Below are 27,373 nucleotides of genomic sequence, written 5' to 3'. Positions count from 1 at the left end.
TCTTCATGGTAGTGATTAGCTAGCAGCTAGCATTCTGCACCCTTCCCCTGCCCCCACATATATAATTTCTCTTATTGGTAGGAGCTAAATTTCATATTTGAAAGGATTCAAATTAATCCAAATTAATATTTACAGGGCATAGTAGCGTCTGTGTTAAAGGTTACATCTAACAAGATCATGTGTCATGTCAAAAGAGTTGGTGGAGCTTTTGGTGGAAAAACATTAAAAACTGGTATCATGGCAGCTATTACCGCATTTGCAGCAAACAAGTAAGTGGAAATTTAAGTGATATTTAATGAGATCAAGAGAGTCAGTATGGTAGAGTAAGAAGTGCTTTTGGAGTCACATTAGTTCTGCCCCTTTTAGCTATGATCCAAGGTAAGTCACTTAACCATTCTGAGTGTTAGTTTCTTTAATGTAAAATGTGTACCGCCATAATTCTTTCACTACCTTTATGCCTTGGTTATTGGAAAACAAAGTGCTTTGTAAATATGAAAGAGCTTTATAAATGTGAGTTATGGAAAACAAAATAATTTTGATAAAAACACCCAGGAGACATAATGAACTCCCAATTAATTCTGGTAAATGGGAGAAGGGAGGTCCAATATGCAAAACAAAACAAAAGAAAAAAAAACCTGTAATGAGAAAAAAATTGAAATAAGCTAGAAATTTTTTTCTACTGTAAAGCTAACTAAACTGTATATATTTATAAGTTGTAGAAACCAACATAGTTGTAAATTCCTACCAAAAAAAAAGTAGAAAACATTGTAATACCTAGAAAGCAGAAAGGCAATAGACTTGATTTGGTGATAATTACTTGGTTTAACTACCTATTGAGTGATCCTTTGCTCAATATAGGGATTCCTTTAAATAAATGGGAATTTTGTTGTATTTCTGCAATAAATCATGTTCACAGGTCAAATGTATATATAGTCAAATATATATACCTAAAAGGCTTTAATTTTTTGTTTTTGCTGAGTAACAAAGTCCAGTGATCTTTTCTTCTGGAAATAATAAAAACAGGACTTTTTTTTCAGTTACCAAACTTTTTTTTTCTCTCTTCCACTTTCTTTGCCACCCCCTCCTTTTACTAAAAAAAAAAAAAAAGCAAAGCAAAACCCTTGTAACAAATAGGTGTAGTCAAGCAAAACAAATGCCCATGTTAGCCATGCCCCAAAATGTTTGCTTCATTATGAATTTTAGCTGATCACCTCTTTGTCAGGAGGTGGATAGTGTTCTTCATCATTAGTCTTCTAGAATCATGGTTAATTATTATATTAATCGAAATTCTCAATTAAATCTTTTAAAATTATTCATTTCTGTAATATTGATATTATAGTGTAAATTCTTCTCCTGGTTCTGCTCATTTCACTTTGCATCAGTTTACATAAGTCCTCCCAGGTTTCTTTGACATCATTTCTTTCTTTGTTTCTTATAGCCCGGTAGTATTCCATTACATTCACTTACCACAATTTTGTTCAGTCATTCTCCAGTTGATGGTTTCCCCTTAGTTTCTAATTCCTTGTCTCTATAATAATAGCAATAATAACAATAATTGACATTTATATAGCATTTTAAGGTTTGCTAAGCTCTTATAAATACTATCTCGTTTTATCCTCCAAACAGCCCTAGAATGTAGATTCAATTATTATCCTTATTTTACAGATGAGAAAACTGAGGCAGACAGCAGTCTTAAAATGACTTGCCCAGGGTTACACAAGCTAGTAAGTGTTTGAGGCTGGATTTGGCCTCAGATCTTCCTGACTCCAGGTCCAGAACACTGTCAACTGTACTACCTAGGTTCTTTTGTAAAAAATTCTATATATGTGAGTTCTTTCTTCTTTGTTTGATCTCATTGAGGGGTAGACCTAGTAATGCTATTTATGGATCAAAGAGTATTCATAGTTTAGTAACTTTTGGGATCATAGTTTCAAATTTCTTTCTGGAATGGCTATACCAATCCACAATTCCACCAATAGCACATCAATGTACCTGTTTTTCCACAGCCCTTCCAACAAGGAAAAAAAAAGTCAAGAAGCAATTATTAAAGGCCCACTCTGTGCCAAGCACTATGCTAAGCACTGAGGATGTAAACAAAGGCAAAAATGGTCCCTGCCTTCAAGAAGGTCACATTTCCACTGAGGAAGATAATATTCAAATAACTCTGTACATACTAGGTATACACAAGAGAAATGGAAGTAATTTCAGAGGAAAGGTACCAACACCGAGTGGGACCAGGCAAAGACATCTTTCAGAAGATGAGATTTTAGCTTGAAAGAAGGTAGGGAAACCAAGAAGTGGTGATGAGGACGGAAAACATCCTAGCTATGGGGAACAGCCTATGAAAAAGTAGGGAGTAGGGAGAAAGAATATACGGAGGCCAGTGTTATTGGATTGTAAAATATTCAGAGAGGAATAAAATCTAAGAAAAACATTTGTCAATTTGCCTTTTGTACATGTGTGTGTGTGTGTGTGTGTGCATGTGTTCCTCCAACAAGAGGAACTACAAGAAAGAAGAAACAAAACAAAACAGAAGGGAAAAAAGGAGCAAATAGTATGCTTTGATCTGCATTCAAACTCCATAATTCTTTCTCTGGATGTGGATAGCATTTTCCATCATGAGACTTTTGGAGGTGTCTTAGATCCTTGCATTGCTGAAAAGAACTAATTCTATCAATATTAGTCATTCCACAATGTGGCTGTTATTGTGCACAAAGTTCTGATTCTGCTCACTTCTCTCAGTATCAGACCATACAAGTCTTTCCAGGTTTTTCTGAAGTCTAGCTGCTCATCATTTCTTATAGCACAATAGTATTCTATTACATTCATATACCACAGCTTGTTCAGCCATTCCCCAATTGATGGGCATCCTCTCAATTTCCAATTCTTTGCTACCACAAAAAGAGCTGCTAAAAATATTTTTGTACATGTGGGTCTTTTTCCCATTTGTGTGATCTTTGTGGGATAAAATCCTAGAAGTACTATTGCTGGGTCAAAGGGTATGCACATTTTTATAGCCCTTTGGGCGTATTTCCAAATTGTTCTTCAAAATGGTTGGATCAGTTCACAACTCCACCAACAATGCATTAATGTTCCAATTTTCCCACATCTTCTCTAACATTTATCATTTTCCTGTTTTCTCATGTTAGCCAATCTGATAGGTGTGATAGGGTACTTCAGAACTGTTTTGATTTGCATTTTTCTACTCAATAGTGATTTAGAGCATTTTTTCATAGGACTATAGATAGCTTTAATTTCTTCATCTGAAAACTGCCTGTTCATATCTTTTGACCATTTATCAATTGGGAAATGACTTGTATTCTTATATATTTGATTTAGTTCTCTGTATATTTTAGAAATGAGGCCCTTATCAGAGACACTGGTTGTAAAAATTCTTTCCCAGTTTTCTACTTCCCTCCTAATCTTGGTTGCATTGGCTTAGTTTGTGCAAAAACTTTTCAATTTAATGTAATCAAAATTATCCATTTTTCATTTCATAGTGTTCTGTATCTCTTGTTTGGTCATAAGTTCTTCTGTTCTCCATAAACCTGACAGGTTAAAATATTCCTTGCTCTCCTAGTTTGCTTATAGTATTAGCCTTTATGTCTAAATTGTGTACCCATTTTGACTTTATTTTGGTATATGATATAAGATTTTGGTCTATGCCTAGTTTCTGCCACACTTTTTTCCAGTTTCCCTAGTAGTTTTTGTCAAATAGTGAGTTCTTATCCCAGAAGCTAGGGTCTTTGGGTTTATCAAGCAGTAGATTACCACAGTCATTGACTACTGTGTCTTTGTACCTAACCTATTCCACTGATAATGGATCTTATTCTTGTAAATTTGAATCTGTTCCTCATGTATCTTGGAATTGAGAACTTTTTTTTGGAAAAACCTTGCTGCAAGATTTTTTTTTCTCCTCTGTTAACTATTTCTCTTCTAATCTTAGCTGAATTAGATTTGTTTGTGCAAAAACTTTTTAATTTCATGTAACCAAAATTGTCTATTTTACCTTCTGTGATCTCTTTTTATCCCTTGTTTGGTCATATCTATTTGCCCATAGATCAGAAAGGTAATTTTTTTTCTTGTACCTCTAACCTGTTTATGACATGATCTTTGATATCAAGGTCATATATCCATTTGGAGATTATTTGGGTATATGGTGTAGGATGTTGATCAAAGCTCACTTTTTACCAGACTGCTATACAGTTTTACCAGCAGTTTTTGTGAAATAGTGATTCCTTGACCCATTTTCCAGGGTCTTTGGGTTTGCTGAATATGACATACTAAATTCATTTCTTCCAATAAGTTATGTATCTAATCTGTTACACTTATCTATCTATCTATCTATCTATCTATCTATCTATCTATCTATCTATTATATATAGCGTATATATGTGTATGTGTGTATATATATATATATGTATATATATATATACACACACATATATATATATATATTTAACCAGTATCAAATCATTTTAATGATTACTTCTTTTGTAGTGCAGTTTGACATCTGGTACTCCTAGGCATCCTTTCCCCACACTTTTAAAAAATTATTTCCCTTAAGATTCTGGACCTATTGTTCCTTCAGATAAATTTCATTACTATTTTTTCTAATTTGTTGAGGTAGTACCTAGATAGTTTTATTGGTATGGCACTGTTTAAGTAAATTAATTTTGTCATTTTTACTATATTGGTTTGGCCTACCCATTAATATTTTTCTGGTTATTTTAGTTTTTTTTATTTCTACAAATAATGTTTTGTAGCTGTTTTTGTATATTTCCTGTGTATATCTTGTTGGATAGACTCCCAAATATTTTATACATTCTGTAGTTCTTTTAAAGGAAATTTTCTTTCTATCATTTCCTGCTTTGTTTTATTAGAAAAAATAACAGAAATGTCAATGATTTTTGTAGAATTATTAATTTCCTGCAACTTTGCTGAAATTGTTTCAAGTAATTGTAGTCAGTTCCTTAAGTTTCTCCTAAGCACACCCTTATATCATCTGCAAAAGTAATACTTTTATTTCTTCTTTGATGATACTTATTCCTTCAATTTCTTTTTTTTTGTCTTATTGCTGTAGCTAGCATTTCTAGCACTATATCAAATATTAGTGGTGACAATGGACGTCTTCACTTTATCCCTAATCTTACTGGAAAAGACTTATTTGTTCCCTTTACATATTATGTTGGCATTTTATTTTAGATAGATTTTATTTCACATGTTAAGATAAAGTCCATATATTCCAGTATTTTCTAGTTTATTTGTTTATTTTTAATAGAAATGAGTATTGATTTAAATTATTAAAACTTCAACTTGCACTGAGACTTTTGGGTCAAATTTTTTGTCAAAAAATTTTTTTGTATATCTCTTGATATAATCACATGATTTAGGTTGATCTTGATATTAATATGCTTATAATTTTCCTAATATTGAAGTAAACTTGCATTTCTAGTATAACTCCAACCTAGTCATAATGTATAATCTTTGTAATATGTTGCTGTAGTCTTTCAACTAGTATTTTATTTGTTGTTTTTGCCTCAGTGTCATTAGGGATATTAATGTATAGTTTTCTTCCTCTGTTTTGACTCGCTCTGGATTTAAGTACCAAGACTACGCATACTAGAAGAAATTTGATAGGATTTCATCTTTTTCTACTTTTGAAATTAGTTTATGTATGATTAGAATGAATAACTCTTTGAATATCTGATAGAATTGGCTTATAAATTTACTTGGTCCCATTTTTTTTTCCTTTGGGAGTTCATTTATGGGTTGGAACATAGAATTTTAAAGCTATATGGGCCATACTAGATCAATGCAATTTGCCCATTCATTTTATGACTGAGGAAACAGGCTTTGAGACATCAAATAACTTTTTTCAAAGTTACCCAGATGGTAAGAGGTAGAGCTATGATTCAAATTCCTGTCATTTAACTTAAACCTAGTTTTCTTTGCACTTTGCACTGATGGTTCTAGACTCTAAAGTTTTAACCCTAAGGTAGCCTAGAGCAAAGAGATGACAATCTCTCTGTTCCACTTTCTCTATCAGAAGCCATCCCTTGGAGCATTCCCAGTTGTTTTTTAGTATAAAATGAAATACCTTGGACATCCATTATATCCATTATAGCATTATGGTAGGCATAATACAAAAGATATGTGCCCTGAAGAAATGTCTTAAGACTCTTTTCTTATATGGGAAGGTAGCTAGAGAGGTCCCTGAGAGAATGAGAAAGCTCCTAAAGCATAGGCTGGTATAGTGGAAACCATAAGCTTCATCAAGGGAGTAGAGGAGCCCTTGTACAAACTAGAGCAATGCTGGATTAGGGTGGGGTGGAACACTGGAAATGAACTGAAAGGAAATGATTTGAATAAATCCAAAATATTAATTTTTTTTATGTCATATCCTTAGTTGGTATAAATTGACCTTTTTCTGATTTTAGAACTGGCTGTCCAGTCCGCTGCATTCTGGAACGTGGAGAAGATATGTTAATAACTGGAGGCCGTCATCCTTACCTTGGGAAGTACAAAGTGAGTAGGAGAAAAAAGTCAGAGTGGCACGAAGGTTATGAGTATGGAGAAGCAAAGGTGCAGCAGCAGGAATGAGCATGATGTGAATATTGGGGGAAATTATGAAACTAGCTTGACTAGAGCAGTGGGTGCTTTTGTTGAGTAGTTGTGAGAAGGTAAGGTGAGTCCAAGATTGTGGGGTTTTGGATACAACCAGCACAAGAAGTTTGAACTTAGCTAGAGGGTCTTAACTTTTTGTGTCATTGTGTCATTGTGTGTGTGTGTGTGTGTGTGTCATTGTGTCATTTTTTATGTCATTGACCCCTTTGGTAGTGTGGTGAAGCCAATGAAAGCTTTTTCAGAATAATATTTTTAACTGCATTAAACATACATAAGATTACAAAGGAAACCAATTATACTGAAATATATTTATGAAAATATATATTAAAAAAAGAAAAACAAGTTTGCCCAGCTTTAGAACACTTGGTGGGTAGATCCTGGGGAGAAATGGTGAATTCTTGAGCAGCAGAATAGCATGATAAAAATATTCCTTTAGCAGTTTTAATATGATTAATATTATAGGATGATATTATAGGATGACTCTGAGATGAAATGAGAGAGTCTGGAGTTAGGGAGGCTATTAGAAAGTTGTTGCAGTAATTTAGGCATGTGGTACAGATCTAGGCTGTGATGGTGGTACTGGAAATGGAAAGAAATGGGCAAATTTAAGAGATATTACGAAGAAAGAATAAATAAGACCTGGTGATGGATTGAAAGGAGGAGAGGGAGCAAATGCAGGAGAGGGAGAAGTAGAACATGTTTAAAGCATAGGTGATTAGGAGAATGATGTGTCTTTAACTAAAAAGGGGCAGATTGTAAGAAGGAATCAATTTGGAGAGAAAATAATGAGTTTGGTTGGAGAAATACTTAATGGATGGTAGTAGGAATGCAGTAGGAATATAATATATAGATGACTGTCTAGATTATGGCTGGAGATGTAGATTTTTAAAGTTATGAGCACAGAGGTGATAGCTAAAGTTATGAGAATTTGTTAGTGCTCTGCAAAAGAATCAGAGAAAATCAGAAGGTAATGAGCCTTTGGGAACATAAATATGTAGGGTGTGGGATAAAGAAGAGCAGTAAATGAAAGAGAATAAGAATGGTCAAAGTGGAGAAATAGTATGTTATAATATTTTGGAAAGCAAGAGAGAAGAGAATTTAGGAAGATTCAACCGTGTCAGGTACTACAAAGAATGTCTAGCACAGGGGTGGGGAACCTGTGACCTCGAGGCCACATGTGGCCCTCTAGGTCCTCAAATATGGCCCTTTGACTGAATCCAAACTTCATAGCATTGAGGAAAAGTCATTAGATTAATAGATTCCAAGATCACACTGGCACCTTTTGAGAGAACAGTTTCAGTAGTATAGTTTGGACAGAGGCCAGATTGTAAGTGGATACAAAAAAGAATAAGTGATAGATCATTTGTTGAAGAAATCTGGCTGTGAAAGAAAGGAAAAAAAAGATTGGGGCTAAACAAAGGGTTTTTAAGATAAGTAGAGAAGAATGTGTTTGGAGGTAGAAAGAACCAGAGGAAAATGAGAAAATGAAGATACTGGAGTGAAAAGAGTTGAAAATGGAAACAAGTTTTCAAGAGGGGATGGGACTTAGGCTACAGGTAGAGGGATACCTTCTAGACTTGTAATTTCCACAGCTACACGATACATTATGCACAGGTATTTTCATTTTGTTTCATATCTTTCTGTACTATTGTCCATTACCATAAATTATTGCTAGAGGTCAGATGACAACAGGGGAAAAAAACAAGAATGTTCTACTTTCAAGGGTACATGTAAGTAGACTCTATATCCATACAAGAGAATAATAACCTGCTTTGCCTTTAGAAATAGTTAATTAAAATTTAAAGGAAATATTTTCTTCTTTTGGTCTCTAAAGATGCAGTTCTATTCTTTAGGTAGGATTCATGAATGATGGTAGAATTATGGCCCTGGATGTTGTACATTATGCTAATGCTGGCTTCACATTGGATGCATCTCTACTTGTAAGTATTAATGAATAACCATACATTCAAGTATTTAAATTATGGAATTACAAAAGTGAATTATAAATTTTGTTTATGTAATAAGCATAAAGAGACTATTGCTTCTAGTGCTACAATAGGCCTGTGATTTCATTGGTATAAGAAACTTTCAGAGGAGGCAACTTTCTTAACTAATGCAGTTGTCACCTTCTTTGCAAATTATCGTCTTGTAAAAGAAATGCCTAGAGCACTGAAAGGCTAAGCGATTTGCCTAAGGTAGGGCAGTCAGTAAGTATTACAGGTAAGTCCTTAGTGTTGTCTTCCAGGAGTGGAGACCAGCTTTCCATCTACTACACCAGGCTTACTGTAAGCTATATGACAATAGAAATGCATATTCTTTATGTAAGAAACTGTTGGTGGAGAAACAGTATGAGGCAGTAGAAAAACCACTGAATATGAATCAGAAGACCTAGATTGGATTCCCAACTTTGCTTCACTGTCCAAGCTAGGTCTAGATCTAGAGCAGGTCACTTCACTCTAAATCTACTTCAAAGTCTGTAAAAATGGGGATAACAACAGTTTCAGTAATCAGCATGACTTTTGCGAGAAACACATGAGACAATATATGTAAACATTTTGTAATAATAAAGTGTAATAAATATGGGTTATTGATTATTTGTACCTGGTGAGATCAGAAGATCTTTGAGCTGTTTTTTGCCCTCTGCCTTCAGACACTGATTGTCTATCATCTGAATACAAGTGTCAGAATCAAAAGTTTCTCAAACATCCACTTTTGATACCCATTATGGGACTACTTTTTGTCTCAAGTATGGAAGAACAGAAACAGGGAGTAGGAAGGGCAAGTATTTACAATCACATCAGTGATTTCTTTTATTCCAGTACCTAGCACAGTGCTTGACATATGGGCATTTGAAGGGTAAGCATTTTTTTTAAGCAGGTGCTTAAAAATGCTTGCTGATTGATTGTCTGATTGATTCCTACAGGTAACACAGTTTGGTCTCCTAAAGTTGGACAATGCTTACAAGATCCCAAACTTACGTTGTCGAGGCCTTGTTTGCAAAACTAATCTTCCTTCTAGTACTGCTTTCCGTGGATTTGGCTTTCCCCAAGCAGCACTGATTACAGAATCATGCATAACAAAAGTTGCAGCCCAAAGTGGTTTGCCACCAGAGAGGGTAACTAAATTATCATATAATAGAAAATGCACAGAATATCAGAACAGAAAAAAAATTCCATAGATTATATAGCCCAATTAAGCTATTTTATAGATGAGGAAAATAAGGCCCAGAAAGGGAGAAGTCCTTACTTATAGGCATGAGCCTACTGCACCCCTTGTGACCACATCCTTTTCTTCCATGGCTAATGATCCCTTTTGATTACTAGTCAAAGCCACCTCCTCATTATCAACCAGGTTCTCCATCATTCAGTTTAGCCTGCAGGAGGAGACACAAGTTTTCCATTTTTCTGCTTCGAGACAATAGCATTTAAGCTTTCTTTTAAGTGTTCAATGGGTTAGTTATAAGCATACCAGGGAAAGGATGGAATAACACCAAAAGGGGAAAAGACAGGTTGACAAAGGTCTTATCAGTTATGGTCCTTTAGGCACAAGAACCAGATCTGCCTCTTCATTGTTCTTGATTTTCTCTGGCTGGCAACCTACTTCTTCCAGAGCCAGTCCTCAGAGTCAGCTCGATCCTGCCTGATTTTGGTGTTAGATTAGTTCTTGGTCTATGTCTAATAGAATCAGTCAGGCAAAGTTACAGGGTTCATATCCTACTTTTGATGTTTATTGCCTTCTGATGGTTAGTTACCTTGTCTTAATCTGCAGCTTTCCTTTAGACTAATTTCTTTATTTGTAAAATGAACAGATTGGACTTTCAACTCTCTGTCTATGGTCCTATGAACTTAGGGTCCTAAATAGGTTTCAGTGGAAGAGGCTTTTGATAGGCAGAAAAATACTGTTGGCTAGAGCAATACAGGAAAGCTCATGGAAGGTAGAAGATTTGAGTTGGGCCTTAAAGCATGAGTAGGATTGAGAGTGATAGACAAGAGTAGGAGAGAGACTATAGTATGTATCATGTTTTAAAATTTCTTTTTAAGGTGAGAATTATAAATATGTACAAAGAAATAGATGAAACACACTACAAACAGAAGATTAATGCAAGCAACCTACTAAAATGTTGGAATGAATGCATGGCAATGTCCTCATACTATGCAAGGAAAGCAATGGTAGAAGATTTTAACAGGAAGAATTATTGGAAAAAGAAAGGGATTGCACTTATTCCATTGAAATATCCTATTGGTCTTGGCTCACTTGCTGCTGGTCAGGTAAGTTTGCCATACAGGCTGCCAAAGAATGCTCCTTTTCTTAATGTGAAAGTTAAGCTGGTAGAAAATATAGTTTTAGTAAAAACAAAGAAAATATAGCTTTGGTTAAAAACAAAATTATATTTTCCTCTAGGCCGGCTGTCTGTGTATGTATGTATGTGTTTGAATATACACATACAAACATATATGCACATAAAAACCTATACACATATAGATATATATTCATATATACATACATATTTGTACACATGCTTGGCTTCTATATTATTCCCATAACAGATTATAATAGTTTTTGGTTTGGATAAATATTATTTATCATTTGAAGAAAACTTCATGCTTTCTAGTGTTTTGTTTTGTTTTAAAGCAGGAATGGGTGTTGTATCTTGTCAAAAAGTCTTTTCTGTATCTATTGATAAAATTATATAATTTTTGTTGGCTTTGTTATTAATATGGTCAATTATGTTTGTAGTTTTTCTAATACTGAACCAGCTTTGCATTCCTACTGTAAATTCAGCCAAGTTATATTATATGATCTTTGTGACATATTGCTGTAGTCTGCTTGCTAATATTTGATTAAATTTTTTTGGATCAATATTAATTGGAAATACTGGTATGCGGCTTATTTTTCTGTGTTGACTCTCCCTGGTTAAAATATCAAGACCATATTTGTGTCATAGAAGGAATTTGGTAGAACATATTCTTTAATGATTTTTTCAAACTGTTTATGTAGTATTCAAACTAATTGTTCTTTAAACATTTGTCAGAATTCACTTATAAATTTATCTGGTCCTCAGTTGTTCTTTTTTTCCTTCGGAGATAATTTATGGCTTGTCCGATTTCTTTTTTCTAAGATAGGGTTATTTAAGTACTCTGTTTTCTATTCTGTTAATCTGGGCAATTTGTATTTTTGTAAATATTCATCCATTTTATTTAGAATGTTAGTTTTATCAGAATATTGTTGGCCAAAATAGCTCTTAATAATTGATTTTATTTCTTCTTTTCATTGTCTGTTAATTCATTTTTGTTTTTCATTTTAGATGTTGTCAATATGCTTTCTTTCTTTTTAAAAATGAAATTAGCTAATGGAGTATCTTTTTAATTCCACTGCCCACCCCTAAACAACTCCTAGTATTATTTATTTAGTTTTTATTTTGCTTTCAATTTGGTTCATCTTTCCTTTAACTTTCAGAATTTCTATTTTAATATTTAATTGGGGGGTTTAAATCTGTTAGTTTTCTTTTTTGATTGCATGCTAAGTTCATTGATTTCCTCTATCTCTTTTACTGATGAACACATTTAGAGATATAACAATTTCCCTAAGTAGTGACTTGGCTGCCTCACACAAATTTTGGTATGCTGTCTCATTTTTGTCATTATTTTTATTGAAATTATTGATTGTTTCTATGACTTGGTCTTTGATGTCCCCCTTCTTTAGAATTAAGTTATTTAGCTTCCATTAATTTTTATTCTTTGCTTCAAAGGCCTTTTATTGAATGTATCCTTATTAGAATATGGTTGGCAAAAAATACATTTAGTATTCCTTTTTTGGGGCGTTTGTTTATGTATGCCCTAATCCATGAGCAATTTTTGTGAAGTTTCCATGAACAGCTAACAAATATGTGTATTTTGTTCTATCCCTATTCAGTGCTCTCCAGAGGTTTATCATATCTAAATTTTTTTTAGCTGAGGTATAGTAGATTTTGTCCTACCTTCTTAGTTTATTCTTTGTATATCTTTTTTGTTTCAAGTGTGTTTCTTTTAAACAATGTATTGTTGGATTCTGGTTTCTAATCCATTCTACTAATCCTTTTCAATTTTATAGGTGAGTTCATACCATTAATACTTATACTTATGATGACTAATTGTATATTTTCCTACATTCTATTTGATTATACTTCTTTCTCTTTTTTCCCCACACTCTGCTTAAAAGTTTGTTTTGATTCTGGCTAATGCTTGATCTGCCTTATTCACCTTCTTTCTCTTAACCTCTTTCCCTCCAATTTCCCCGTGGAGTAAGATGTAATTCTACCCAGGGTGTGCATGTGTGTGTGTGTGTAATTCCCTCCTTTAATTAGTACAGAAGAGATGTAGGTTCTAGTGTTACCTTTTACCCATCTTGTTGTCTCCTCCTTGTAATGCAGATTTCTACTTATATACTCCATTTATGTTAGATAATTTTTCCCATTTTTCCTTTTCTTTCCACCATCTCAGTGTTTTACTCTTCCCTATTCTTTCCATTCTTTTTTTTAAAAAGAGATCATCCAAACATAATAGAATAGTACCCAGACTTTCTATCTAATTAGATTCCTTCTATTGCTCTTAAGGATGATAGTGTACTGAAGGGCTACATGTGTCATGTCCCCATATAAGAATGTACAGTTTTGCCTTTTTCAGTCTCTTATAATTTTTCACTCATGTTTACTTTTTTATGACTTTCTTGACTCTTCGTATATAAAAGTTTCTACTCAGTCTTGTCCTTTTTATCAGCAATACTTGAAAGTCTTTTATTTCATTAAAGATCCATTTTCCCCCTATATAATTATCTTTAGTTTTGCTGTATAAGTTATTCTTGTTTTTAAACCTAGATCTTTTTGGAATATCCTATCCCAATGTTTCTGCTCCTTTAAATGCCATCTGCTAAATTGTGTATAATCCCAAATGTGATTTTTTCTGAACTTGAATTCTTTTTCTCTGGTTTACTGTAATTTTTTCAGGAGGTAACCAGTGGATTCTTTAATTTTTACTTTACCCCCTGGTTCTAAGATATATGGGCAGTTTTCTTTTATAATGTCTTGAAATATGATATATAGGCTATTCCTCTCCCCTCTCTCCCCCATGACTTTCAGGTAGTTCAATGATTCTTAAGTTCTCTCTTCTCAATCTCTTTTCCAGTACAATTGTTTTTCCTATCAGATACTCTACATATCTTTCTATTCCCTCTTTCTTGGGACTTCATTTTACTATTTCTTGATGTCTCATGGAATCAGTTTCCATTTGGCCAACAATCCATTTCAAGAATTTATTTTCTTTGGTAAGTTTTTGTGCCTCTTGTTTTAATCTGCTAATTTTTTCCCCCATATCTTTTGCTGTAGTTTCCTTTCCTGTGTTTTCCTATACTGCTATCATTTTATTTTAAAATTATTTTTAGCTCCTAAAAACCAAGCCAAAACAAAACAACCTGTTGCTCTAACTCTTCAAGGAATTCTTGTTAACTTGTGTTCAAGTTGTGTTTTTCTTTGAGGCTTTGCATATAGATTTTTAAAAGGAGTTCTGCAAATTCAGAATAATTGAACTGCATGCAGGTTCCTCTTTGGTCTGGGACAATTGCCCTGGTTATTTCATTGTAGGTATCTACACTGAATTAGAGGCTAGAACTGAATCCTTCCTCTGGTCCTGGGATCAGAGCCACCCAACTATGCTTTTCTGTCAGACTTAGAAGGGATCACAGAGATCATTTGGTCGAAAACTCTGAGCTTAGGGAAGAAGAAACTGATACCTTGAGAAGGGAAGTAAGCATGAACTATATTATAGAGAACTGAATTTTTTCCAGAAGTGAATTTCATATTTTATCTTATTCCTTTTCTCTGGTAGTTCTGGAAAACTGGATTTAAAAATTTTCTCTATCATAATTTTTTGTTCTTTGAGTCCTATATGGGTGATCCACTTGAAGTATTTCCAATTCAGTACTATTAGAATGAAGCTTTTTCGGGGGCAGCTAGGTGGTGCGGTGAATAGAGCACCAGCCCTGAAGTCAGGAGGACCTGAGCTCAAATTTGGCCTCAGACCAAACACGTGACACTTAACTAACTGTGTGGCCCTGGGCAAGTCACTTAACTTCAATTGCCTAAAAAAATGGAGAAAAGGAATGAAAATTTTTCCTAACATCTACCCTATGATTATTTTGCTTTAACTTACCATGTAGCTATTAGACTAGTACCTCCTATCTATTTTTCTACATAAGCAGCCCTGAAAAGCTCTGCAGTAGTGACCACATCCCAGTAAAATGGCTTAGTTAAGTATCTGCCTAATATGCCACCCAAGGATTATGCAGGTGTGGCCAAAATTTAGTGGAGCCTGAATCCTTGATGGCTGCATTATTGGGATAAAGGCTAAGTGGTGGGTGCGGTTGGATTGAATGTGAAAGCTTTATGCTGATACCTGAGTCATACACTAAAGAGAGTTAGGATTCTGTTCCATATGTGACATCTTGCCAGAGGCCAAACTGTACGTGTGCAGATTTTTCTCTTGAAAACTGTTTTGGGGCAGCTAGGTGGTACAATAGATAAAGCACCAGCCCTGGAGTCAGGAGGACCTGAGTTCAAATCCAGTCTCAGACCAGACACTTGACAATTACTAGCTGTGTGACCCTGGGCAAGTCACTTAACCCCAATTGCCTCACCAAAAAAAAAAGAAAAATTGTTTTAAATGAATGATTGTGTAATTATAACATTAGTCAAAAGCACTACCAAACCAGATTTTGTTTTTTCTCCTTAGGCAGGTGCTCTAGTTCACATCTATCTGGATGGATCTGTGCTAGTGACTCATTCTGGCATTGAAATGGGGCAGGGGGTTCACACCAAAATGATTCAGGTAAGAACAAATAAACTGTGTGTGTGTGTATATGTGTGTGTGTGTGTGTGTGTGTGTGTGTGTGTGTGCAGAGAGGGAAAAATAAAAGGAAAGCAGTTATATTTTTGTATTTTTATTTTAATAAATCAATACTTTAGGGTATTAAGGTAGAGGGATAAACAATTAAATTCAACAAACAGTTATCAAACACCTTTATATTAAAAAGAAAAGGAGAATATTTCAAGTAGAAGTAGCAATGATTTTGGAGTCAGAGGACCCCAGTGCAAATGCTGAAAGGTCTTGGCTTCCTTTGGGCAAATTATTTTTTCCTTCTGGGCCTCAGTTTCCTCATTGTTAAGTGAGGGGTTGGAAAAGATGGCCTCGGAGGTCTTTCCTGGACCTAAATAATATGAGCCTGTAACCTACTGTACATAAGGCATTGTTCTAGTTGTTGGGGTGCAACGAAAAAAACAAAGAAAACCAGACCCTGCCCTCATACATTTACACATATAAGTAAATAGAATAATTTGAGGAAGAAAGCACTAACAACTAGGGGGATCAGGAATAACTTTTTGTAGATGGCCAAGGTTTGAAAGCAGCTAACATACTTCATTGAATTGAATTCAGAAGAGACTGCCTTTTGAGCCCAAATCCCAAATTGTGAATTTTGCAACCAGAAAAATATTTGGCCTGAAAACTGAAAATAGTAATCTCCAAGGACAAAAATCTAAATTATGATTCAAAATATGACTCTGGGGGTATAAAATGAGAGCAAAGTAATTGGAAGCTTTTGAAGGGATGTTTTTGTCAAGCTGAGGCATAGGGGAAAATATCTGTCCATGGCATTAAGGAAATTTAGAGATTATACAGACCAAACATCATTTGTTAGATGAAGGAACTAAGCCCCTCTACTCTACACTTCAGGACCCTTCTATTCTTTTACTTCTTTCTTGGAGGAAGAGATGGCCATTCTCCTTGCCAACTCTCTCTACCCATTTCCTTTAAAGTGATGCTTTACTTCTTCAGGATCCTTCCCTTACTCTCCTATTGAATCAAGACTGGGGTTTCAGCCCAGGTTCCTTGGATAAATTATTTAACGTCTTTAAACTTTGGTTTCCTCATCTGACAAATTATTTTTGGCCTATGTAATCCTGACAGAGCCCTGGACTTAGAAGGCCTGGGTTTAAATCCTGTTTCAGACATTTAGTGGCTATATGAGCGTGGAGATGTCACAACCTCCATAAGCCTTAATGTGTGCATCTGTAAACAGGGATGAGAAAAGCAACTACCTCATAAAACTGCTTTGGGAATTAAATGAATGTCAGTAAAAAAACTTTGCAAACCTTAAAGTATTAGGTAAATTCAACTATTATTGTACTTTAGGACTCATCTGACAAATTCGTTTAATCTCTAAAGATATTAATATAATTTCTAAACTCTTTAGAGTGTAAACAGATAAATCATCATTTGTCAGATGAAGAAACTAAGGTTTTCAGAGGTTATGTAATTTATCAGAGCTGAGGCTGCAATCATAGTCTTTTCATTATAGATGAGAGAAAGAGAGGGAATGATTAATGGGGCAGGATCTTAGAGGAGACCAGAGAGGGTGAGAGGACTTCACCATGTACACTGATGCCCCCCCAAAACAGTCTGGCTTCCCAATGTATCTGCCTCCTCAGTTCTCAATAGCCACAACTTCACTCTACCTCAGCCACAGACATGCTTGATCGAAGCCTGCCATTTTCTCTAGCTATCATCCTATATCTTCTCTCCCTTTAATTGCCAAACTCTTAAAAAGAATCATGTTCCCTCACCACTTTCCCTTTCTCACCACTCTTACTCATTTCTTAACCTTTTCAAGCTGGCTTCCCATGCCACCACTTGCCTAAGACTGCTCTTTCCAAGGTTATCAATAATCTCCTAACTTCTAAGTCAGGTGGTCTTTTGGTCTTCATACACTTGGACCTTTCTGCATTTTTTGATACTGCTAAACATTTCCTTATTTCAATTTGTATTCAAACATCTGTGTGTGTGTGTGTGTGTGTGTGTGTGTGTGTGTGTGTGTGTGTGTGTACAGTACAGTTTTTGTTCTGTAAAACTTGGATTCAGTCAAAAGGCCATGTTTAATAATGTAGAAGGCCACGTGTGGCCTGAAGGCCAAAGGTTCCCCACCCACCCCTGTCCCAGACCAATCAAATAGTTTTCCCATTCTTCACTTACTGATACACATATGTGTACACACATTTTTGTGTGTGTGTATATATATATATATGTGCATATATATATTTTATATATATATATAATATATACATATGTATGACACATTTAAAATAAATAGGAATGGGCAAAATATTTTCAAACATAAGCAGATTTGTGATATAAAAAGTTGTCTTTTCTCAGATTTGTATCAGGTCATATAATGTTATTTACTCGGCTGTCTAAATAAAAGTATTTAAACTATGTCAGCTATTGTCATCTTCATTATTGTTATATTATTAGATTGTAAACTGCCTAAAGAGCGGGGTCTGTGTTGCATTCCAAGCTTCTAGCACAGAAGCCTACAAATAGTAGGTGTTTAATGTCTTTTTAATTGAATTGAACATGGGTTAATAAGAGCTTATTCTCTTTGTTAGGTTGTCAGTCGTGAGTTAGGGATGCCGATGGCCAATATTCACTTGCGTGGAACAAGTACTGAGACGGTCCCTAATACAAATGTCTCAGCAGGATCCGTGGTGGCAGATCTTAATGGCATGGCAGTGAAGGTAAAATCAGAGCACTAATTTCTTCCATGACTAAATAAAGAATGTCTCTAAAGTCTTAGTGCAGTTTTAAGCTATTAAAGCTTACATTTTTAATAAATTTAAACGATGAAAGTTTAAAACTACACTAAGACTTTGGGACATGCATTATATAAGTGAAGCCAAGTAAATCAAGAAATATTCAGAAATGAGAATGGAAAATCGTTCAAATATTTATGAAGCACCTAACTTGTTCAAGGTATTGGGAGGAAGGAAGGGAGAGGATTTCAAAGAAGTCTAAGAGATCTTTCCTATCTTCTAGAAGCTTACAATCTAGTATATTGGATAAAGTGTTGAATTTGGACTAAGGAAGACCTGGATTCAAATTCTGCCTCTGATACTAATTAGTCACGTAGGCATAGACACGTTATTTAACTTCAGTTTCCACTTCAGTAAAGAAGAGAAAACAAAAGAATCTATGATTTTGTCAGCATGGGGAACTGCCATTGTGGGAACTCCCAGTGCAGCCTGTCAGTGGTAGGGGAAGTGAAGTAGGATTATATAATCATATATCTAGGGCAAGAAAAGACCTTAGAAATCATCTAGTGTGACTCCCCCCCACCTCCGCTTCTTTCTTTCTTTTTTTTTCCTTAAGCAATTGGAGTTAAGTGACTTGCCTAGGGTCACACAGCTAATAAGTGTTAAGTGTTTGGTCTGAGGCTGGATTTGAACTCAGGTCCTCCTGACTTCAAGGCTGGTACTCCATCCACTGTGCCACCTAGCTGCCCCCCTTCCCTCTATTTTCTAAATGAGGAAATTGAGGTCTGAGAAAGTTAAATGACTTGCCTAAGATAAAAAAAGTAAGTCTCGAAGTCCAAATTTGAACCCAAGTCCTCTAACCGTAATCAATGTTTTTTCCCCTCCTATGCTGCCTATAGGATTTATAGGATATAGAGAGATGGAAAGAAGAGGGTTGGGCATTCCAAGCTGTGGGATATTTCCTATATGAGTAAAGACAGAGAGATTAGAATATGCAAAATGAATTTGAAGGCAGTGAGATGATGAATCTGATTGAAGGAGGGAAGTTCCATGTTGAAGAGCAGAGGGCAATAAGGTTAGAAAGGTGGACTTGATTTTCCTCTTTCCAGTAGTAATGTAATCCCTTGCATATATATCAGGTGCTTAATAAATATTTGTCATATTAATTGAATTGGAGCTGGATCTCCCCCACCTTATTTTTACATAGACACTTCTCCTGGAGGGTTCAACTAAACCAACTACGGTTTTGAGATCAGCGTGTCTCAGGTAAATAAAAAATCCTACAGGATGCTGTAGGAAAAGTACAGCCCATTTGAGTAAGTCACTCGGTATCTCCTCCATTCTCAGCTAAACCTCTTAGCTTTCATGCAAAGACCAGCTCCATAGAAAGTCCAGCCTCCAAAGAGGATTATTATTCTGCCTTGAATTAAGCTTCTCTCACTTTTGTCCACATATCCTGGCCAACTGCTCAAGCCTCAAGTGATTCATTGTAATATATAGTTTATGGAGTAGCTTTTAATTAATTCCAGGATGAGCTGAATTCCTTGGTCTGGCCCCTGCTTCCTCTAAGGCATGTACATGTCTGAGCATTATATTAGCTTATGTAACAATCACACCATGCTGCTGACTCATACCAACCTGTAAGTCTGCTTCTACTCTTGTCAGAATTAGTAGTAGATTGTTCTTAAAAATAAACAAGTTGCAAGAACAAATATAGCTCATTCATTGAACAAACATTTATTTAGCACCTGGGGGGTACAAAGCCCTATTTAGGCACTGGAAGAACTAAAATGAGCCATTACCTTTAGAGAGTTTATATATGCACTCTTATAAATCCATAGGCATTAATGACAGTGAATCAATTTGCAGGTTTATTTAGTGGTTTGCACCTAATTGAACTTTAAATTTTTTTTTTTAATTTTGGACCACTTTCTGTCTCAAGTGCATATGTATTAATTTTATTTAACAAAGCTACTATTTCCTTCACAACATTACTAGCATAATTTTAATTTTTTTCATCAATTATAGGATGCTTGTCAAATTCTTCGAAAACGTCTGGAACCCATCATTAGCAAAAACCCTCATGGCACATGGAAGGACTGGGTAAGGGTTTTTACGTGAAAGAGTAAGAGGCAGTTCTTACCACAAAGAAAGTACTTAATAAGATACTTATAAATCAAACAGCTTTGATAAAGGGTTCTGAAAGGTGCCACCATGGTAAACTGAATCATCAGTGAGGAGGAAATAGACAGAATAAAGGGAAGTTTGGGGTTGGATTTTGATAAGTTTAGCGGGTCATTTTGAGATTCTCAAGCATTTTGTTTAAAGAGCCGTTAGTGGAAAACTTAGTATTCTATTGTTAAAGTGATAAAGAAAGGATCTAGGAAATGAGTAAATTCCATATGTTCTTGGCAACTGGAAGAGGAGGTTCCTCAGGATTATTCTGTGAGGTAAGATTTTCCTATCCTGAACCATGAACTTTGATTGGGTCACAGAACCCAGGTGTTTAGAGTTGTAAGGGACCTCAGCAGCCCTCCTCACCGCAATGGATCTCATAAGTGACTGTTCAGCCTCTATTTGAAGGCCTACAGGGAAGGGGCATTCATGGCCTTTGGGGGCTGCCCATTCTACTTTGGAATAATTTTGGTTACTTGGAATTTTCCTTGACATCAAACTTAACTTTGCCTCTGTGTAAGCTCAACCTGTTGTTCTTGGTTATTACAAAGCAGAACAAGTCTAACTCTTCTTGTACCAGTTCTTTAAATACTAAAACTTAGTGATGATGTCCTCCCTGACAGTTCTCATCTTCCTGACAAACATCCCCAGTTCCTTCAGTTGATCATCATAGACCATGGACTGACACAAGAAATCATCTAGACCAATCTGTGTATTATACAGATGAGGAAACTGAGGCCTAGAGAAAATGACTTGCTGAAGGTCACACAGTTGACAAGCTACTGAGGCAGGTTTTGAAGTACACACTGGGATTCCAAATATTCTTTTCTTGGCCAGGGCATAGTACACAGGGATGTATGACTAGGAACAATTCTATTTTACCTTTAGTGTGTATACAAATTTTACATGTCAGAAAATTCATTGTCCATGACATGCAGGTATTTATTTTGTGGTGAGTCATCACATATGTTACAGGGATGACTTAACTGATGACACACAAGGAATAGAATTTTTCAATTTGCCTGAGGAGCAAAATACCTTGTCCTATCTCTGCAGGGAGTGCAGTGCACACATTACATGCAGGGGGATATTCAATGCTACTGATAGAATCTGATGGAATTCTCCTTTTATGTTCTTGTTTTTCCTTTTTAGTATTGGTACATCCACAATATTGAAACGAAAAACTCATTTACAGATACTATAAATGTCTGCAACAGATTCTTTAACATTTTTTTTGATTCTAAACAAATGTCAAGTAAATAAACATTTCTATAAACAAAGTAGAGCAGATGATGAAAATTAAACATAAAACCAGAAATTTCCATTATATACAAGTTACTTTTCCTTTTAAGTATATAATAAATTCAAAATATTACTTTCAAAGCTGTCATGCTCATCTGTGTTTCCTTATGAAGTTTCTTCTATCCATTCTATACTTTTAAAAATGCTTCAGGGACCTTCTTTTCTTTTACTTTTTTTGGCAACAGTATTGCTAGCCTTCTTCTCTCCCCAAAAAATGGGAAAGAAGGAAAAACAACATTGCTGCAAAATCTTTAAAATTATTTTAAGCTTGTTATAAACTATTCATGAGGTAATTAGATAATTATATTATAGGAAGAGAAGATGGGCTGTCCATATGGAAAAGGTGAAAGATGGCAGATGGCCAGCCACCAGTACTCTATTGGTACCCTCACAATGTCAGGAGAAAATGAGGAAGGTCTCCAGCATAGGGGCAGAACCCCTCTCAACAATGGCAAACTTATGGCCAAGAGCTGCGTGGGTTGGTTGTCCCATTATCCTTGTATGGGTTGTGAGCTACACTGAAGAGGTTAAAGATCCATGTGAATATAAATAGTCCAAATTTAAAAATCACCACCAATTTGTCCAGAGGGCAAATGGATTTTTTGGCTATTGAAGCTCTGAAAGACTAAGATGTAGAATACTTGGACTCTAAGAATAGGGGAAGTGCTAGTGCTGTAACTGGAAAAGAAAATTGTTCTGCATGTGCTTGCAGTTTGTTAATTTAATTTGTAATAAGAAGTAACAGTTACTGACCAGAAAGAGGATTACTTAATTTAGAATAAAATTAAAAATGAAAACATAGATGAAATGTTGTATTTAGTTTTTTTTTTTAAATGCATTTCTTTTAGACCGTATCATATGAGAGAATATGCTCCTCTTTTGCAGGCAACAGAAGCTTTTGATCAAAGCATTAGTCTTTCAGCAACTGGATATTTCAGGTAAAAAAGCCCATTCAGTCTCATGGAATTGTTAAAATTTGAGGTGAGACCATGCCATCTCACTGTTAAAGTGAGAAAAGGAAGACTTTCAAAGATAAAGTCTAATGTAGAGTATTTCAAAGAAATAGAATAAAAATGCTTTTTAAAAACACACCTTTAAAAAATAGTGGAACCAAGGGAAACTTTTGGCTCTGTTTAGAGTTTTGACAAAAGGTATTTTATATTTTCTGGTAGTATAGACCACTAACATTGAACTTCTGTTTCCTATTTAAAAGTACCAATGGCTGGATAGGTTCATGGGAGAACTTGTAGTCGAATAGCTAATATTGCAACAAAAATAAAAGTTTACCAGAAATATCCAGCAAAAGTTCCTGAAAGGTCAGGACAGCTGCATCTCATTGTTCTTATCACTTTAAAATAAACGTTCATCATTCCTGAGGAGTTTTCTAGAACAAATACTTGGAAGCCTTTCGTGTCCAGCCTAGGTAAACATAGAGAAAGAAGGGAAGAATTTGTGCTAATTACTGACCTTAGCTGTCCCTGCCCTTCTCCCTACTCTCAAAATGTCTCTAACACTGAAACACTAAGAGGTACACAAGGAATTGATGCAGATTGTCTGATCTGAAAATGGAAGTCCAGGTTAATGATAGAGAGTTATGGAGAGAATGGTGCCATTAGAGCATTATAGATATAAATCATAGGAGTCTAGGGCTTGGCAAGTGAGAGCAAGAGATTTGGATGTAAGCTTCTTAAATTGTCTCCTAGTGGCCTAGTGTTAGTCTAGAACGGAGGTGTTAAACTCTGAAAGAAATGGGGGCTCTTGAATCAAATATATGAATCCCTATGGGCATATATTGATTTAGAAAACCAGATATTAACATTACCTATGTTTTGTTACATTGTTATTCTGTTAAATATTTTCCAATTACATTTTAATCTGGTTCAAGCTACATTCAAGTGTTTTTTTTCTTTTTTTGTGAGGCAATCGGGGTTAAGTTACTTGCCCAAAGTCACACAGCTAGTAAGTGTTATGTGTCTGAGGCCAAATTTGAACTCAGGTCCTCCTGACTCCAGGGCGGGTGCTCTATCCATTGTACCACCTAGCTGCCCCTCAAGAGTGTTTTGAACCATGTGTTTGACCCTTCTGGTCTAGAAGGTATGAATGGCTTTGAGCATTTATCAGAAAAAGCAAGTATTGAGACTTTCACATTAGATTAAGCTCCAGGGTAGGCAAAATTCTTCTTGGGAGGGGAATACTTTTGGAAAAACATTCATAATGACCTAGAGCATTTGTTTAAGACTATTTCAGGGGTTTGAAATAAGAGCCCAAAACAAGAAGGGTGTGTGTGTGTGTGTGTGTGTGTGTGTGTGTGTGTGTGTGTGTGTTGTAGTGGCATGGAAATGCCCCTTTAGATCAGTGAAATGATAGTTATATATTATGCAAGATTTCTGTCTTTCAATGGTCTAAACAATCTGGTGAATCTTTCAGTGATCTGGTTATTTTCTGGGTCTTTTGTTTTAAACACAGCTTATAAAAGCTGTGAAATAAAATCCAACCAGAATTTTTACTATAATAAAAACTGACTACTTATAATAGTCCACTTTTATATATTTTATAGTTACAAAGTGGCCTTCTCATGACCACTCTCTAAAGCAGTTAATGCAAGTACTATGTCCGTAGTTTACAGATGAGGAAACTGAGGAGGCAAATGAGGAAAAGGGGTTAAGAGTCAGGTCCAGACAAGTTAAGTGATTGATGTGTCATCACTCAGGCCAGTAGGTGGTACAGTGGATAGAGTGCCTGGCTTGTAGTCAGGAAGATGTGAGTTCAAATCTGGCCTCAGACACCTACTAGCTGTGTAACCCTGGGCAAGTCATTTAACCCTGTTTGCCTCAGTTTTATAAAATAAGCTGGAGAAGGAAATGGCAAACCACTCCAGTATCTCTGCCAAAAAAAAACCCAAATGGGGTTACAAGGAGTTGGACACAATTGAAATGACCGAATGCCAACAAATCGTCACTCAGCTAAGTGACAGAGCTGAACTCTACTTCTAAGCATAGTTGCTTTTACCACCACTTAAATCTACCCTTGCAAGATGCTTAAAAAAAAAAAACAAACCTACATTTCCAACAGGGGCTATGAGTCTGACATGGACTGGGAAAAAGGAGAAGGTCAGCCATTTGCCTACTATGTATATGGAGCTGCCTGTTCAGAAGTTGAAGTCGATTGTCTGACAGGAGATCATAAGGTAACTGCTTCCTTATACAGTCTCCAACCTAGGCCTAAATTACAAGCTGAATTCCATCCCTCCCTTAAAGCAGGCAATGCCAGTCTTATGTGTCAAAATCATGGAATCTCAGAGTTGTGAGGGATAAGTTCAAACAAGAATTTTTAAGCCATTTACGAATATGTAACCCAAAAAATGTTATCAAGTATATTTGTTGGTGTTATCAGACCAGGGTGACCAGTGATTCTAAGCTCTTATGTGAAAAATAATAATAGAGCATTCTTAATAGTCTGCCAAATCAGTCTCAGGACGTCAATCCAAATTTATTGTGTCAGCCGAGAGGTCTATTTTCTGTTTGTCAGATAAGTGACTTTCTTTACTCATGTAATGGACCACATACAATTTTTCATTGAATATTATAGCATATTTATAGCTTCATAAATTATACAAGAGGAGTCCCCTTCTATTCTGCCACCTCCCCTTCCCCCTACCTTCTGCCAATACACAAAATTCCTGGGTTTTTCTCAAATGATATTTTAGGCTGGTCATAAGTTTCCTCATCATGTGGGGAAACAATCTCTTCTGGGGTTGGGAGTCTTGGCTTATTAACTGGTCTGGGACTCAGAAGACTTGGCTTCCAGTCCCAACTTTTTTCACTAACTCATTGTGTGATCCTGACAAAGTCATGTCACTTCTCTGGAGCCTCTGTTTCCCCTTCTACAAATAAGAGGTCAAACTAGATGCTGTGTAATCTTTCTTCCAGTTCTGGGAGTCTCTATTTTGGTTGACTGTGTTTCCCCCAACGGGAAACAGAGGCTCCAGAGAAGTGACATGACTTTGTCAGGATCGCACAATGAGTTAGTGAAAAAAGTTGGGACTGGAAGCCAAGTCTTCTGAGTCCCAGACCAGTTAATAAGCCAAGACAATTAGCACTTATTAGATACCTGTTATATATAAAGCAGTGTGCTACGTGCTGGTTATACAAATGCAAGAAATAAAAATTGTCCCTGTCTTCAAGGAGATTATATTCTAATGGGGAAGAAAACACATAAAAGGAAGAAAGAAGCTGAAAAGGGGGGAGGGAGGGGAGAAAAGATGAAGGCAAATGGCACCGGATATGGTAGAGAAAGTTCAATTCAATGCTGTTTCCACTACTCCATCCTGTTGAACAAGTGAGATGAATGCTTCAAGTCTGTGGGATTAGTATCCTGTATTATCAACTAATTTTTTTCTTAAGACAATAATCTAGATTAATGTTGTCAAACTCAAATAGAAATGGGGGACACTTAACTATACATACACACATATATATGTATATGGATCTCTTTGGGCTGTATATTGACTTTGAAAATGACACCTATTTACATATTTCTATTTTAAAATTAATTTTTCAGCACATTAAAATCAGATAGAAACTATATCCTATTCTAGATCTTCAACTCTTCCCATGCCATACATGCCCGGGGTCTTTCTCAGGAGTATAGTGGGTTGCATATTTGGCACTTCTGATCTAGATGAAGACATGCCCTTAAACATTGCATCCCTCAGTTTTCATATTTTCCCTTCCATTAATTATTATAGCTAATTGTGTTCCCATGAGAGATGAGAATCCTCAGGGCTCTTGGGAGAGACTGACTACCCCAATACGCTGCTTTTCATTTGCAGATTAGTAGAGAAGTTCTGGTTTCTAAGGTCCAGCCTTGAGGTTCAGCCCTTTCACTACTATGGAAATAAAAACCTAAAATAAGAGATGAATATATTTCTTGCCCTTGTTACTATGGCACACCAAGTTCTATAAAAAATTCATTAGCAGGAGGAATACAAATACTATTTCTTATCTTATCTTGCTATAGTTATAAAGGTATAAGAAAATATAGAAAAGTATAAGCTGTTTCTAGTTTGTTGTGTCATTTCTTTTGTCTTTTGATGAATCAACTTATTTAATTGATAATTTATGACATGTCATATTTTTTGTTAACTACTTATTTCTTATAGAGAGAATAGTGGCCAAGCTATTAGGTTGGTTAGTTTGTTGATATAACTCTGAAAACTCTTTTCACTTAATAGAATCTTTTGTCACTCCTTGATCCTGAAAGAAATGGGGATGTGGTGGCACCACTCAGGAATGAATTAGTGCCAAGGATGCAGCTTTTTCTTCTCCCTAGAACTGGTTTTCAGAAAGCACAAATAGACCTTCTTTTATTTTTATTTTTTTAACAGAACATAAGAACAGACATTGTCATGGATGTTGGTCACAGTATCAATCCAGCTATTGATATAGGTCAAGTAAGTGTTACCATTTTTCAATCTTTCTGTATTTCTAACATTCATCTTTTTAGTAAAGATTGGAGTGGAACAATGCTGTGGGGATTTCTGGGGACATATTTACTCATTACTTTTATGTGCCACACCTTTATGTAAGGGTATCCTTCCTTCATACTGGGGAATCTTTATTCCTTCAGGGCAAAAAAAAAATTCCTATTATCACG

General features: G+C 35.5%; 1 protein-coding gene across 1 annotated transcript in view; it reads left to right on the top strand.

Moving 5' to 3' along the window:
- Positions 1 to 27,373, top strand: part of LOC110207271 (aldehyde oxidase 1) — an 89,466-nt gene that overhangs the window by 51,184 nt on the left and 10,909 nt on the right. Inside the window, exons 22-32 of the mRNA XM_020984901.2 lie at positions 136 to 269; positions 6,441 to 6,528; positions 8,481 to 8,567; positions 9,551 to 9,742; positions 10,668 to 10,895; positions 15,390 to 15,485; positions 18,098 to 18,226; positions 20,270 to 20,344; positions 22,604 to 22,656; positions 24,791 to 24,905; positions 27,105 to 27,170. Of these exons, the coding sequence (XP_020840560.1) occupies positions 136 to 269; positions 6,441 to 6,528; positions 8,481 to 8,567; positions 9,551 to 9,742; positions 10,668 to 10,895; positions 15,390 to 15,485; positions 18,098 to 18,226; positions 20,270 to 20,344; positions 22,604 to 22,656; positions 24,791 to 24,905; positions 27,105 to 27,170 (1,263 nt within the window). The remainder of the gene's footprint in view (positions 1 to 135; positions 270 to 6,440; positions 6,529 to 8,480; positions 8,568 to 9,550; positions 9,743 to 10,667; positions 10,896 to 15,389; positions 15,486 to 18,097; positions 18,227 to 20,269; positions 20,345 to 22,603; positions 22,657 to 24,790; positions 24,906 to 27,104; positions 27,171 to 27,373) is intronic.

Source organism: Phascolarctos cinereus, unplaced genomic scaffold (assembly GCF_003287225.1).
Source record: "Phascolarctos cinereus isolate Bilbo 61053 unplaced genomic scaffold, phaCin_HiC Scaffold_726;HRSCAF=1367, whole genome shotgun sequence".
NCBI lineage: Eukaryota > Metazoa > Chordata > Mammalia > Diprotodontia > Phascolarctidae > Phascolarctos > Phascolarctos cinereus.
The sequence above is the reverse complement of the archived record's forward strand: the minus strand, read 5'-3'. Positions and strand labels throughout refer to the sequence as shown.